This window comes from Lates calcarifer, linkage group LG7_2 (assembly GCF_001640805.2).
Source record: "Lates calcarifer isolate ASB-BC8 linkage group LG7_2, TLL_Latcal_v3, whole genome shotgun sequence".
NCBI lineage: Eukaryota > Metazoa > Chordata > Actinopteri > Centropomidae > Lates > Lates calcarifer.
Window position 1 is genome coordinate 5,482,086 of NC_066854.1, and position 16,235 is coordinate 5,498,320.

The window sequence follows — 16,235 nt, forward strand, 5'->3', positions numbered from 1 at the left end:
AAATCAGTTTCTACATTTATTTAATAGTACATGTTTTCATGGGGCCTAGAGCTCAGAGAGGAGTTCTCACTATCCACTTTAAGCTCACGAGTTCCTAGTTGTCATTAATGCATTAATATAATTAGTTAGAATAAGTGCAAGTGTATAGTTTCCCTATCTTTAGAGGTTCCATCCATTATTTGGTTTCTCTGCTGTGTAAGGTCTCATACTGGTCTTTATAACACTGACTGTGATTCGGCCATTTACCTCACATATTTCAGCTGTATGAGACCTGCCAGTGTCACTTAGGTAAGTCTGATGTTTGAGCTAGTTCACAAAGTTCATCTGCACACTGGCATGGTTACTTCATGAACAAAACAGTGATTCCTGTGAAGGAAAGCAGTTATCACAATGAATTTTGCAAACATCATCGAACTAATCTTTGAATTGAACTGCATTTGTCGTTTTAGTGTCAGAGTTTGGTTTTGCTTTTTGATGGTCAAAGCTTTTGTAGACTAAATTTTTGAAATAAATAAATTTTTTACTCTAGCTCTTGATGTGGTAAGACATTTTAAGTCTTTTGTTTTTTCCAGCAAAAACGTCTATAAAAAAAACACAACATTCTTGTAAGATGTGCTGCTTTACTAGTTGCCCTTTTATTTGGTTATTAGGCTGTAACAGAGAGAACGCCAAGCTGTTGGTTTTATACTGAGGATTGAAGACAAAGCCAAATCACTAATGAAATAGGAAAGAAAAGGTGCTTTTCTTCCTCAGGAAATTACAACTTCTTTTATTATTATTTTTATGTGACTCTTTCTGACTTGACTTTTACGCAGGTTTTAGTCGTCTTTGGTTTGTTTTCCGCCTGTGTGAAGGATTGAGGTCAATGAATACTTTATCAGAGAGGTTTAAATTGTTCCTTTCACCCCTCAAGGAAACAGTTAATCCTTTCCTGAAAGTAAATACCCCCTCATACATATTCAGTATGAGTTCATTTTCAGGCAGCAGGTGATTTAGTTTGATTGCGACTCTTTTTAAACATTACATTTAGACGTGAAAAGGATCAGGAAGTCTTTTGGTTTGTTTTCCTCCTGTTAAACAGCATAAAGCCTGGAATTACATACTGATAAACCTCCCTCTCTATTATCTCCAATTCTGTGCTCCGAGCTCACATGATGAAATGGAGAAAGCAATGACTGGAATGTGGAATTTGGTTGCACGGATTTCAACACATAAAGCGTACTGCAAGCAGACACTTGCCACCGCGTGTGTGTGTGTGTGTATGCTTCTTTAATCCCCGAAAAGGCTGGCAGTGACTGGCCCAAAAATCGGATGTTTTCTCATTCGAGCGTTTCCCAGGCACACCTCTTTCTCCCTCCTCCTCGTCACTGCGGCCTCCTGTCTCTCCTCTCCTTTTCCCGCCTCGCTGTCTGTCCGTCTTCTCCTTAATTTATTTTACAGTTGTCTGTAAATGTTTGGCCCTGGGAGAGGAAAGAAAAATATATATATATCATAATTAAGTCAAAGATGTTGGCTCGTTCTGCTCTCCTCCTCCTCCTCCTCCTCCTCCTCCTCCATGACACACAGACACACATGCCCACAGCCTTGGGGCAGTATAGTTAAGGAGGTATGTAAAGTTTGTCTTTTTTAGGACCTTGAACGGACTAACCGCAGGGAGAAAGAACGAGAAAAGAGGCGAGAGGAGGGGGAGGGAGAAAGAAAAAGATGGAGCTTGATGAAGTGTGAGGGAGTAAAGGTGGAAAAGGTTTTTGGAGCTGCAGGTGTGAGGCCAAATGTGTGGTTTTATCTCTGTCTCTTTCCCACACACACACTCACTCTCTCACACAGACGAGTCCTGACATTGAAACAGTGCTTACTGAGGTGAAGAGAAAGCAGCAGGAATTGAGGGCAGCTGACATAAAGCAGAGGCAGCCGAGAGAGAGACAGCAAAGGTATTAGCAGCTCATAAAAAGGCACTTAGAGCTGCGGTTAGACAGAGCATACATTCATCACCACTGGCTGCTACTGAACACACACATGTTGAGGGGTCTCAGTGGCAGCTGCTCCCAGTATGTGGAATAACAAAGATGGAGCAGATAACAAATGTGTGAGGAAGGGAAGAGTAATAAGGATAATCTGATTTTGCAACTGACAGCTGAACCTGTTTTTAAATCTTTTTCAAAAGTTATAAATACCACAGCTAAAATAACCTCTGCAGTGAATTTAAATCACATAAAAAGAGGGTGATGGCATGTGTTAAGAGAATGTGTGCTGGTGCCAAGACGCTGCCTGCCTCTGCAGCCGCTGTATAGCCAGCAATTTCTGGGGAGGAAAAAAAAAGTGAGCCAGTATAATCAGCTATAACGCACGAATCATCTCTCTCAGATCCTTCACTCCACCCACAAGATACAATCCTTCCATTCTTGTATTTTTTCTCATTCACTCCAGCAGGACATCTATGAGCAGGACGCACATTCCCTCTGTTTGAACAAGAACTTAATACCAAAAGCAGAACAGGATTTGGAATAAGCTCTTCTTCTCTTTTTTCTCCTCTCTCTCTCTTTGATCAGACAGGCTGACAGAAAAGTTGTGACAGATTTAGAAAGCAGCAAAAAAAAAAAAAGTCCAGAGAGAGGCAGAGAGAAAGAGAGAAAGAGAGAGAGAGAGCTTTGCCCTGAAGGTTTCTGAGGAAGAAACAGGAGACAGATAAAAAGGCAGCGATAATCTGAGAGAGACAGACAGAGGGAGGGAAGAGCACAGCTGTTGTGTGAAGAGAAGGGAAAATATAGATAAAGAAAGCGAGGAGGTGCACCAGTGTGAAGGGCGAGGAGAAGAGACTGAAGAGCACAACCAAGGCTGCAGAGAAAAGGGGAGATAAATGGGAGAATCAGAAAATAAAAGGCAGAGATTGAAGCAAAATTCACGTTCAAGGTCAAGAAAGATATAAAGAGGAGAAAAAGTGAAGACAGAAACTCAAACAGGGACAAACAGTCATTCAGAGAACATCCGATCAACAGCAATGGACGTGCAGCAAGAGAAGAGGAAAGACTTCCTCTGAAGAAAAAAAAGGGAAGACGAAAAAAGGAGCCGCGTTTGAAGCTGTGAGGAGGAGAGGATTTCCTCATCATGATTTATTCAGCTGATTTACCAAATTCAAACAACCTGCGCCAGAAGAGCAACTTCGTCCCAGGATAGAATGAAGAGAGGAGGAAAGAGATACCTGCCGAGCCTGTGATACCCTCCTGCTCCTCCTTCTCCTCCTCTTCACCTCAGACTCCTCCACCTCCCTCTCCTCCTTCCTCTCTGCCACTTTACATCCAGCTTTAAATTCTCCAACTTCCTCCTCCTCTGTCCTGATATCTCCTCTCCTCTCCTCCCTTCTCCATCTCCTCACTATGTGGATACCAGCTTTGCTCCTATGGATGCTTAATATCAGCAATTTGTGCTCAGGACAAGACTACACGGACTATTACCAAACTGGAGACATGGGCACAGAGGTGAGACATTTCATTTCTCTATCATCTATAAATGTGTGCTTGGTCTGAACTGCGTTAACTATGAAATATTATTCTACCATTTCTCCTTCACTAATTTCTACAGCTTGTCAAATAGTGACACAAGGGCTCAAGAGATCACTGAATTGTTTGACGAGTATGAAAGTTACATCAATTAAATGCTATGTCATTGATGTTAAACAGCGCTCCTCACCATCATCACCATCAAAACACCTAATGAGGGAGTATCTTCTGACAGAATAGTGTTAGCTAAGCTAGATAAGCTTTTATTTATTCAGGAAAGAGCTCTGGGAACAGATTTCATACAGCTCTGCAGTAACATCACAATAATTCAATCACACACCACTCCTGTCTGGATTTTTAAAGCTTACCTCTTATATCATCTGGTGTCATGGATGTTCACTGAGGCTAAGGACTAAGGACTTTTTCATGTAACTATCAGTGGTGAGTATGATAGCTGTGTTGAGTAATGGCACTGTGGTAAATGGTATTCGGCGGTTTAAGGGAAGCAGCAGCAGCATGAGCGCACAGACTGTCTATATTTTGGTGTAGATATTATATTAAACTGAACTTTTCCTGTTTTGAAGAGAGAAATAAGCTCTGTTCAGGTATAAGAATCCAATTTAAAGTTTTAGTTTGTGAGCTTTGATCTGCCATTTAACCAAATACTTATTCATAAAGCTGCAGTGTATCTATTAGAAGTACATCAAATCAGGTTGTAGTTTAGATTGTGCTTTAAATAAAAAAGAAAATATCTAGGGGCCATCAGACTGTAACCTGAACAAGGCCTGGTTTGCAGTAGAACCGAAGACATACAAGATGGTATCGTCAGCATAAACATGGACATTGCAATAATCAGATGGGGAAATAATTCTATTTCAGATATAATAGTTAACAGCGGGGGGCCTAATGTTGATCATTGTGGGAAACCTTTATCAAACATTTGGGGTTTTGAAATAGTGTAAATAGCATTATCAAAACCAATAGAAAACAATTTATTCAGCATAATATTACGATCGACAGTTTCAGCCTGGGACAGATCTACAAAGGGTGAAACACAATGTCGATTTTTATCAAGTGAGTTAACAATGTCATCTACGACAGCAGTTGCAGTAGTTATTGTACTTTGAGCAGGTCTACAGCATGACTGCTGTGACAGAGAGAGGGCATTATTTTCCTCCAGAGAGAAGCAATTAAAGTGAAAAAATCAATTTCCTTATATTATTAGTTTCCTTAACATAATTCCAAACAACTAATTGAAAAATCAGTTTAAAAGACTTCATTTTCTGTGATTTCAGTGTCTTCTTTACTGTAAATGCTGCTTATGAGTCAGACTTAGTCATGATCACATTTCCGGATCTGTTGAATTCTAGCTAATGTTTACTCCTGTTGTTCTAAGAAAGTGTCTTGTCAACAATGGTAGGAATGAGTGGCATCAGTTTACTCCTAGGAACCTGTTTCCTAGCTTGTAAAACTGTCCAAATGCAGAGGAGGAGATGTTAAGTAATGTAATCTTCTTGGAACTGAATGAATGAATGAATGAATGAATGAATTACAGTCATGTATTTTGATGGGGCTGGTCGGTTATCAATTGTTGCAAAAAGATCAATTTTGTGTGTATGTGACAATAACTTTGGAGATAAGATGTTTATACAGGAAGACGGACATTGACAAATGCATGGGTGTGTGTATATGCATGTCTGTGTGCCAGCAATATCTAATGATGGACACACCCTGGTTGCACGGGACGAATGGCTGGTCCGTCATGACCTCATACTCCCACAGCGATGACCTCATGTCATGTGATCACTTTAACAACACAAAGGAGAGAGAGAGGAACCAAAAGAAAAAGAGGAAATCTGGGCCTTGAAACAAAGCGAGAGAGAGAGAAGTGTCTGTCCTCCTGTGTGTAATTAAAACTGTCCATCAATATTATGAGGACATTCTCCAATAAAGAAGCGTAATATTGGTTATTGATAGATATGTGCTTCTTACAGTACATGCTTCAGTAAGAGAGAAAAACCCTTCTAATCATTTACTTCCCAATTTGAACCAGCAGTGAACTGAATTATATTGTCAAACTCTTCTGTAGCTGTGTCTTTATATGACTAACAATCGTGTCTGACTGTGTTTTGGGGACAGCTGAAAAGCTTGTGAAGCTGTGACTTGTATTATTACTGAACGCACACACAATCTGGTTGTACTTTTTTTTGTCACTAAGTAGCCAGCAAAAACACTGAGACCATGACGGTTTTAACTGGTCTCATACAAAATTCTGGTAAGCAACATGTTGACTAAAAACCAATGACCAATATTTTAAATTTCCCACCGAGAAACCACAAAGAAGTCGACAATGTGTTCTCAGTTTTGTCAAAACAGTCTGTTTCGAAACACATTCAGCCGTTTCCATTTTTTAACCATACAAGGTTAAATCACCTGAAATCCAAACAGTATTTCTTAACCATGTTGGCAGCATGGGTCTAAGGACGTCAGTGTTGGTTTGGTCTAAAATATCTCAACAGCTTTTAGGTCGATTGTCATTAAATTTTGTACAGTCAATTATTGTCAGTGTTGACTTTAGTGATCCCCTGACTTTTCCTCTGGCGCCACTGTGAGGTTGGTTTTTGTGGTTTTGAGTAAAATGTCTCAACAACATTTGGATGGACTGCAGTGAAATTTGATACACACATTGATGCTAACATGTTTAACTCACATGGTGAACATGGTAAACACTCTACCCGCGAATCACCAGTACGTTAGCGCTATCATCATGATCATGTTGTCAAGCGCTGCTGTGCCTATGTGCAGCCTCACAGAGCTGCTAGCGTGACTGTACTGTATCCACTATGATCTTGTGTAAACACAATTCTTGTTTTACAAGAACTGCAAAACTTACACTGACTAAAGAATGACATGTTTGATGTCACAGGTGAGCATGAGCAAAGTAATGAGTATAAATCGAGACAGCTGTGAGACACGAATAGAAAAGGGAGGTCAAAAATGTCAAAAATTTGTTGAGATGTGAGATGGATGGATAGAAAGAGGAAGGGAGGGGGAGGTAGGGAGAGAAAGAGATAAATGGTGGGACTGATAACGACACAGAGATCTGGTTTCTGTTTAGGTAATACCAGCTGTGCCAGTTTGCTCCCTCTCGGCCTGGGAAACTAAACAACCACTCACACTCCCTGGAGGAAGAATTAGTATGTGACACTTGAACTCCCAGATGACATTTAGTCCAACGCAAATGATACAGCCGCCTCTATTAGCAAGTCTGTCACACAATTACCCTTTTGTCTTTCATCTGCTGTATCAGTATGTAGCAGAACAGCATCATCAATCATGAACAAAAAATCATTATGGGGCTGACTCACAGCAGGAATGGTTGTCGAGCGATATCGACAGTAAACTGGGATTTCCTGCATGGACCTGGTCTCCCACATAAAGCCCTCACTGTACAGTAATCATAATAATGTGGGTGCTGGCTGAGCTGACAGTTTCCAGTCTGTTTGGTCCACTGAAGCAGGCCAAATGCTGCATTTAAGGACTCCTCAGAAGCTCTTATGTAAAAGGCTCAAAGTTGGAGATTCAACTTGTCACAGGGCCAGATTCAGGAAGGGTCTCATGATGTTTATACCCAACAAACGACTGATAAGGTAACCGAAAACAATGTAGACGATATCAAAAATACAGATGTGTTATGGCGTCTTGCTCAAGGGCACTGCAGTAGCAGCAGGGCAGGTATTTTCAGATTTTATCACTCTGCCTCAGGTAAGGCTTTTTAAGTGCAGAGTTTGACTGTTATAAAAGCGACAAAGAAGACAAAAAAGGAGCTCAAACAGAGCGACTGAGGCATAAAGGAAACACAGACTTTGCAGCTTACCTGTGTACTTGAATGCAACAATGAGTGTGTTTAGGTGACGAGAGGACACACGTATCCATAATAACTAACAGTAGCCAACAGCAACATGTTACAACACATTGGTAGCTGAGGTATTCACTGTTTATCCAGCTCAAAGCAGCAAAGCTGACGCTGTAAATTCTGCTGTATCTAATCGTTTTCTCCCAAAAGCAAGACTCAGGACAAATCCCCCTCAACTCTAACACTTTTTAAAGTTTTTTTCATTATATCTAAGAGCAGGAAAAAACAGGAAAATGGTGACTTATGAGCCATATAGCCATAGTTTTCAGTTTCTTTGTCTGTTGTTATTGTCTCTTTAACGCCTACTTTTCCTCTCCTGGAAATGTTCTTTATGAATACAAAGCTTTGTGGCAACATGTGAAGGGCTCAAAACTGAGGGGATTTTGTGTTATTAAAGTTGCATGTGTTTTCTGTCCTCCAGGCTCCAGTGTTGTCAGATGACCAGCCCAGTTTGGAGACAGTAACGAGTGTGGATCAGCTATTGCAGCTTCTGTACCCTGAATACAGCCTGCTCCAGCACTGCCTGAGGAAGAAAACATGGGACGCCTCCTCTTCCTCCTCATCCCCCTCTTTTTCTACCACCTCGTCGAGCCCTTTACTCCACTCTAACAATGACGATCTGTGGGGTCAGCCGAGGGAGGAGCCTCTTTACAAAGCTGACGGGACTTTTCAAGGTAAACACTGAGGTCAATTTAGACGAAAAGCATACCTGAGATAGCAAATTTGAATCTTCACACATGGAGCAAGGTTCGTAACAGCCAAGCACATAGTGAAGAATTTTGAATCTCACTGTCACACCTCCCAGATTTTTTAAACTTTTAGAATTTTTTCTCTCCATCAGGCCAGGCTGCAGGATTTTATAACGCTCGAACAAAGCGCCAAAAATACTTCAAAATCAGGGCAGTGGTGATATAACAAGAGAAATCATGTTTTTATGACTGCCAGACAGATTTCATTGCACTGGAGACAGACAAAAGTGGGTGGTAAATGCAATAAATGGAGGAAAGAAGCCTAGCTGGAAACAAGAGTGGAAAATGAAAATTAGATAAATTATTGGAGAGGTCTATGATTTCCTGCCATTGCCCCAAAACCTCTAATAACAGATAAATTAAGACCCGAAAGCTCTCGCGCATTCAGATTGAGTGTCAACAAACCCAATTCAGTTTCTTAATCACACATGTTTTCAGTCATACTCGAGGAGATCCAGCGGACCTCATGCCAGCCCAGAGAGGTGTGTGTAGAGGTCGCCAAAGAATACCCAGAATCCACCACTCAGTTCTACCTCCCTCGCTGTGTGGCGCTGCATCGGTGCGGCGGATGCTGCACCAACGAGGCCTATTACTGCACCAACACGAGCCACTCGCTTGTAAACAAGACTGTGAGTGCTGGGTTCTCTTCTTTCTTTCTTGTTTCTACCCTGTTTATTTCCATGTCAGACATTTTTCAGCACTTGAATTATTTACTGCTCTGCTCCATTACACGGCTGTGTTGGTATTTTCTGCTCTTACACCTCAAACTGCCTCAAGAAGTAGGACAGAAACCAATCTAGCCAGTTATGTAACAAACTCGCCTGTATCACATCCCGCCCTACTGCAATGGGACACCCTTTGGCTGCGACTGGACATCAAGACCATACAACTCACACAGTCACGCACAGTTGCACAATCTTGCAACAGAACCTCTACAGCTGAAACACTCAAACAGTATTATTGTGATGACAGCAGCAGAAGAAATAAAGACAAGGAATATAAGAAAAAATGAATTATTGTTTTCTTACACACACACACACACTTCTAACCTTTATCTCTCTTCCTGCCAGTTGATGGAACTGTCCCCTCCCAGGACGGATCATGTCATGGTAGCCTTCGTCAACCACACTTCGTGCGAATGCCTCTCCAAACGGCCGCTCCACTCCATCATCAGACGAGCCGCGACAGATCACCTGTGAGTAAGAGCGAAGAGTTACGCATATTCACATTTACAAACATTTCTGACTCAGTGCTCCTCTAGTCATGCATTCATAATGTGTGTGTGTAGGTGTTCCCCTCCTGAAGTTCCCTGCTCCTCGGGATCATTATGGGATCCAGTGAATTGTGTGTGTGTCTCTACAGATGCTATAAACTACTCAGAGAGAGAGACAGGTAAAATTGTTCAGTCTTTGCTGATGTATGAGTCTAAAGAAGGGAAACTGTACTTCTGTTCCACCAAATTCTGTTTATTTTTGTTTTAATTTTTGCTGGTTGACTTGTAAAATAAACACATGGCTTCTCCATTAAATCAGTCAAATGAATCATGAGAGGACACTGATTCATTTTAAGGGCAGAAACATAGGAAACTTGGTCTCAACTGAGAGCAGCAAATCTCAAAGGTTGGCTCCTTCCCAAGTCATGATTCAACACTTTAACAAATAATAAACAAACTTCTCACTTATCAAATGCTCGAGAGTAGTGAGAAATTTGGCAAATGAAAATTAAGCCAGAAATCAAAAATTGTGTATCTTCAATAAAGGGTGGAGCACAAGTTACATGCAACCTATAAATCGAGCAGTATGTTCTATCATAAAAATCAGGATTGACCTCGTGGTTTAAATACTGCTGTCAGTGCAGTGTTTGGATAGTGTGATGATAACACAGCAGGTACAAGATCGGACAGTTTTTTTAAAAAGGGGGATTTTGTTTCCTTGTTGTCATGTAACTACTGAACAGATATGAAAACTCCCCTGATCTGAACCAGAATGCAGTGTCATCCAAAACGCAGCTGCACCTTTAAACCCCACTGAGCAAGTTTTTTTTCCTTGTGAGGCTGATTTTCGGTAAAGACATTTTTCTCAAAAACTCCACCACCGCAGCCAAGTGATGATGATGATGCCGCCTGGACGGTAAATGAAATGACATGAAACAAATTCCCCTTGAGGGAATGTTTATTCAACTGTAAAATGAGAAGTCAAAGTGTCTGTGGCATCTTACTTGTACAATCATGCAGCGCCTACAATCTCCAGATACTTTTCTTTTTTTCTATTAATAAACTGAAAAACCTCTCTTATCACATTGTTTCAAAACAGGCTGAAAGTTGATACCAGTCGGAAAGAGTCTGAATGATTAGAAATACAAACTTATTTTATATATATATGAACATTTTGGACATGTCCATGCTTAAAACTAATGTTTCCACCAGCAACTTCAGTGTAATAAATGTAAACAGAAACACTATTCTCTTCTCTGGGACTGCACTGAAGCACCACAGAGGAAGAAAATTCCAGCCTCTTTGCAGTTTTGATGTTGTAGCTGTTTGTCTGACTGGTATCCATGAAACGAGAGTCTACAGCCATGCAGTGCAAGACTGGCTCAAAAACAGGAAGGCAAAATGAAGCTGGAAAATAATGAAATAACTGTTTTTTTGGTTTTCCATGTGGCTTCCAGACACATTGGACTCAGGTCTGCTGGCTCTCTGTGGGCCCAACAGGGTTCTGCAGGAGTCCACCTGCGAGTGCGTCTGTCGAAACGGACTCACGGAGGACAGCTGCGATCCAGGCTGGAAACTGGACCACAACACCTGTAAGGAGGAGTTTCACTTACTGAAAACACATTGAAATACACTGTTGTTGAAAAGCAGGGTTTAAGGCTCAGAGTCTGCTCCAGGTGCGAGGTGTAATTTTTTCTGAAGCTTCCTCTTGGTTTCACAATGACTGGTTTACTGTAAATGCACCAAATTTATGAGAAAGGGGTTGTCAGTCTGGAAGCACCTGAGCAAGATCAAGAGAGAAAGGATAACAGATAAAGGGAAGTGTTGGGAATCTCATGCAAATGTCTAACAAGTAAAGACATGACCACCAAAGATTCAGCCCCGGAACGCTCACAGAGGTGCACTATGCAATATCTGATCAAGTCTGGCTTTAATTTATAAATTACCTTTATGTTTTCGTTTCTCTCCTCGTTTATGTTAAATGTCTCTCAGGTGAATGCCAGTGTGAAGGTCATGGTGAGGGGAAGTGGTGTCCCACGGGCCAGCGGTGGGACGACGACCTGTGCGGCTGCGTGTGTGCCGCCGACTGCCCCGGGAATCAGCCGCTGAACCCGGACACCTGCTTGTGTCAGTGCAGGGAGAGTCCGCAGTCGTGTCTGCGGCAGGGCAAGAAGTTCAACCGCAACACCTGCAGGTAGGAGCACAGAGAAGGTCCACATCCTGTCACTGAGCGAAAGACGGAATTTCTCCACTCTGCTCTCTGACCTCCCTGTGGAGAGGGACAAGCAAAGAGAGAATGTCTCCTTTGGGGGATGAAATTATCCCAAGTATCCACACTCTGGGACTCTGCCAACTAGACCCTTAACTTTAAGAATCCCCTCTGCTCTAAGCCAAAAAGACCCATAAGGAATAATAAACATTCTTTGGTCATAAAAATTATTATCTTGCTTCTATGTAGGGAACTACATTCATCAAGTTCTTCACTGTAACCTTTATAAATTACATTTTTCAATTATAGCAGCCAGAATTTGATGATGTCAAAGATGGTATTTCTTCTCTAATGAGAACATATTTAAACATATTTCACAATTAAAGCTGTACAGTATATTACATATAAACTGCCTGAGTGCAGTGTGTATATAATCAGTTTAATTCTAAGGAACAGCATGTAATTCTGAGCCTGTGTCAGAACAATTCATTGGAGTTACTGGTTCCTCTTCCTTTACCCTTTTCCGCAGTTGCATAAGATAAAAATCTAGAGCTTGATGTAGACCCACACTTCCACAAATTCCCCAGCTGTCCTTCACTTGTCAGTTACTACAGTATGTGGCCAAAGACAGGGTAACTATCCTGTTGGGAGGCCTGGAACTCACTCCTCCTTATAAAGAGTTTTTAAGAGGGCATAAAATTTGATGGGGGCAACTTAGAGCAAGTAGGTGATGTAACATGGCCTCTGGGGCCAAAAGGAGTCCTGATCTCTTGGACGGCGACGAACATGATCAGCACAAACCACTTGGCTGTAATGACACAACAGGTTTTTACTGGTAAACTTATGGCAGTTTTGATTCTTGTGTGCTTTGATAATGCCTACTTGTTCGCTGGTAAACCACTGTCTGTTATTAGTGCGTCACTCTCACTGTTCCACATGTTTGTCCTGGATAAATTAGTTCCTTCTTTAAAGCTCTAACTCAGCATTTTGAAACTGTAGCCAAGGACTAGACAGTTCCTGGGTTATTTCCAAATTGGAGGTATTCAATTTTAGCGAGTACTGAAGCACAATATGAAGCTACATTCTTCATTGGACCAGATGAAAGGAGATGTGTGATGCATCAGTTCATCATGAGTTACCTGAACTAGTAGACAATACTGGGAGAGCTGCTTCTGTGTGCTGTGCTTTAGGCACTAGTTCGGCGTGGTAGGTCCTTGAAGACTTGGTCCTTGGAGACGTACATAAGTGTTTGCCCTGGGAGCTCTGCAAGAGGAAGGGGAAAAGACTGAGAGCCAGAGCTTTGAAAGAAAGGCACAAGAGAGCGCAAACTCTCAATGGACATGTCAAACATTCTTTCTTCATTTCCTTTCGTTCACATGTTTCCATTTGACCTTTTATGGACACGGGGCGTCCTAAACATTCAGCCGCGGTCTCAGCTGCGTGTGCATGTTTTTGCATGCGTGTCGCGGTTCCCACAGCCAGCATGCAAGAGATCAACCTTCCTCTGAACCCAGAGGCCTGCAGAGAGACAGAGGGACTGGGTGAACTTGATGACAGTGAGCAGAGCAGCCATCAGACAGGCAGGCAGGCTCAGAGACAGATGGAGTGACACGCACAAAGAAAAACACATAAGCAGACATGAGCTTTGATATGAGCGATTTCTAATTGTAGCTTTACACATATGGGAAAGTTCAGAGACATACACAGAAGTGACCTTTGATGGCAGAGTTTCTTAAACTTTCTCAGCTTAAGAGGGCTGAAATATGTTAGCTCTGTTTCCTCTCCATCATTCTATTCATTGTTTTGTCTACCTCTTGGTTTGACTCAACATCTGGTCACAGGAGGTGGTGCACAGAAGACCCTACACCTACTGTGATTTTGAAAAGGAGAGTTCCCAGAATTGGGCCTAACTCCTCCCCCTCTCTGGAGAGATACTCCATCTTTCTCTCACACACAGAATCTTTTGATGCACGCACAAACAAAACTTGGATCAGGGTTTATCCAAAAGGGATGTGAAGATCTGAATAATCAATAGTATGCATGCCAAGAGAGTATAATCTCCCCTGTGTCTTCTTTTTATTTCTCCTCTGTTCCTCTCCTCCTCCCTTCAACCTCACCCTTTCTTTCCCTCCACCATTCTCTCAAATCTTTAATGCCTCTCTCTCTCCTCCTTTTCATTCCCCTTTTTGTCGTTTTCCCCCCTCATCCTTACTTCCTCCCTCTTCCTTCTTTTTTCTACTTCGCCTCCCTCGTTTCATCTTCCTCTTGATCTTGCTTTTTCTGGCTTTGGCTTTCATCTTCCGCCTCCTTCTTCTTCTGCTTCCTCTATCTAGTTGTTACAGGTTGCCTTGCAGAAAGCCAAGACGTGTTTGCTCGGCTGGGTTTTACTACAGCCACCACGTCTGCCAGTGCATCCCAAACTACATGAGGCCTGAGTGGAATTAACAGGCAGACAGTGGAGCAGGACTGCAGGCCATTTGTTGCCCTTTGACCTGAGGCTTGAAATTGTTTGGCCTGAAGACAAAGGAGCAGGATGGTAGAAGTGCCTCTTGATAGGAGGGCAGGAAGGTGCACTTACATATTTACTTGTATTGGATTACAACAAACTAAAAGCAGAGGAGTTTTTAAAACGCTGCCTGTGCTCTCACACTCTTCCAAAAAAGCTAAATACTACAAAGGAGGATGGGAGTGTTTCCCAGTAAGACAAAAAACTCCAGAACAGCCATCCACATGCAGTAAAACCAGGAAAAAAAGGAGAGATATTTGACTCCCTGGGACACTGTCTGTCAGTGCCCATCTGCTGGCCTTCCTCCCACTGCTAATTACACGATCTTGACTGGAAACAACCAATCACACCTGGAGACTGCCCTAAAAGCACGACAGCGAGGGCGGGATGGACCAATCGAACTCTCTGCTGCAACGTGTTTGAGCAAGAAAATCTAAACCACCGACCTGCTGCAGAGGCACCGCACACGACTGTGTGTGAAATGGAAAGTGGAATAAGATAATAACAGACCAGACTTCATGCTATGCTACATTGAATAAGCTGTAAGGCAATTTCACACTTTGGCAACATTGAGTCATGAGATATTTGAAAGGTTGAAGGATTTATTTAGCAGAATTCATGTAATGTGATGATGTTGGGGCCTTATATTCCCTCTTTTAGTAGAGGTAGAAATGGTGACAGTATCTTTCGATGGTCCACTGATAGCACCAGAGTCTAGATTTAAATGTTGGTGAACAGATTGTGTCCGTTGCGTCTATACTGAAAGAGATGGAATCTCTTATTGCAGATAAAATGTGTATTTACATAAAAGTCTTAGCTGGTACAACCTCATTTTTCTGAGAGCAGAGGTTTAATGCCAGATTCTGTTTAATTAAATGCTAATTTAAACTCTCCCAACAGTTATTATATCTACCAGTTTCTACTTGCCTCTACTGCAGTGCTGCTCTTTGAAGATTTCCCTCATACATGGCTGAATCCAATCACAATGGATGTTAACACTTGGGTACAGTTCTAGGTCTTCTACTAATTTAACTTTACACATTCTATGTAATATATTTTTGTAAATATTTAGATCTTTGTCATATTTAAAACAGTGATTTTTTTTGAAGATGGAATCGTGTAGTTGTAAAATACTGTATTTAAGTTACTATCATAACTAAATATTGTTTTGGAATGAAACTATTTACATGTCTTTGTACTCTAGCTGTCTTAATTATTATGGAGAAATTGAATTATGTTTTTAATTGTCCATTTTGCCTGCACTGTAAAATATTCATTTTAACAGGTCATTTAGACACCATAGATTCTAAACATTATGAACTTCTGGCTCAAAAATACACTAAATGTTAAGATGAAGATTTGCTGCAGTGTAGAAATGATTGTAGTGTAGTATGACTGTAATATTTAAAGTAGTTTTGAAGTATTGATTAAAAGCCTTGTCAAACTGATATGTTTGTGTGCCTGTTTTGTTCATATTGAATGTTATTAATCATTTGATCACGTTAAGCTCTAAAAGACTAAATGCTGCTTGGAGTGAACGACAGTTAGCGCTGTCAGGATGTGACAGGGATTTTGGACATTAAGTCATAAAGTTTAATTTCCTCAGCAGAACTCAACTCACAGAAGAAATATTGGACTATCCAGTGTGAAATTCTCACAATATTTTAAAAACAGCACTATTTTACATTTTATTTTGTCATTTATAATAATACACAATGCTGAAGTACTATGCTAAAGTACTGTTAAGGTAACTACTACCTATCATTTAGCTAAAAATGCTGAGCTATTGTAATTGTAGCACAAGTGGAAGGAGGCATTAAGTCTGTTCACTGACTCAGTGATGTGCATTATACAATGTTTACTTCAAGTCTGACACACATTGCAAACATAAGTGATCTTAGCTACTTAAGTATTAGCTGTGGTCATACTAGACCAGCTAAGGCTGTAGCAACAAAACCCTGAATGTAATGAATTGAGCATTGGTTTGTTTTATTGCCTATGAATTCAACCTGTCATTCTATGAATCAACTATGTGTTATTTTTAACTCTCAAAAGTTACATTCCCGCTTTAACTGTTCTGTCTAAAATATGACGTTACTGTGTGTTATCCTCATTCAAATTTCTATAAATGTAACATAAGTAATA

The 16,235-nt window shown here is 41.1% G+C and overlaps 1 protein-coding gene and 1 long non-coding RNA gene across 2 annotated transcripts; one reads left to right on the forward strand and one right to left on the reverse strand.

The window, feature by feature from the left end:
- Nucleotides 1-44: 44 nt before the first annotated feature.
- On the reverse strand, nucleotides 45-13,903 carry LOC108892892 (uncharacterized). The gene is made up of 6 exons (XR_001962553.2): nucleotides 12,976-13,903; nucleotides 12,724-12,847; nucleotides 11,322-11,563; nucleotides 10,989-11,155; nucleotides 9,212-9,355; nucleotides 45-1,460 (listed from the first exon to the last, which is right to left on the reverse strand). It is a non-coding gene; the product is annotated as an uncharacterized LOC108892892 (long non-coding RNA).
- On the forward strand, nucleotides 2,398-15,538 carry LOC108892841 (vascular endothelial growth factor C). Its single transcript, XM_018690593.2, has 8 exons — nucleotides 2,398-3,476; nucleotides 7,835-8,087; nucleotides 8,601-8,791; nucleotides 9,233-9,357; nucleotides 9,451-9,554; nucleotides 10,833-10,967; nucleotides 11,368-11,569; nucleotides 13,918-15,538. The coding sequence occupies exons 1-8, from the start codon at nucleotides 3,375-3,377 to the stop codon at nucleotides 14,027-14,029; spliced, it is 1,224 nt and encodes a 407-aa protein (XP_018546109.1). The 5' UTR covers nucleotides 2,398-3,374; the 3' UTR covers nucleotides 14,030-15,538.
- The last annotated feature ends 697 nt before the right edge of the window (nucleotides 15,539-16,235 follow it).

Excerpts from the sequence above, each read along its gene's own strand:
- LOC108892841 (XM_018690593.2), top strand. The coding sequence starts at position 3,375 with ATGTGGATACCAGCTTTGCTCCTATGGATGCTTAATATCAGCAATTTG. Across the intron at positions 3,477-7,834 it reads CTGGAGACATGGGCACAGAG|GCTCCAGTGTTGTCAGATGA; the intron begins GTGAGACATTTC and ends TCTGTCCTCCAG. Across the intron at positions 9,358-9,450 it reads CGAGCCGCGACAGATCACCT|GTGTTCCCCTCCTGAAGTTC; the intron begins GTGAGTAAGAGC and ends GTGTGTGTGTAG.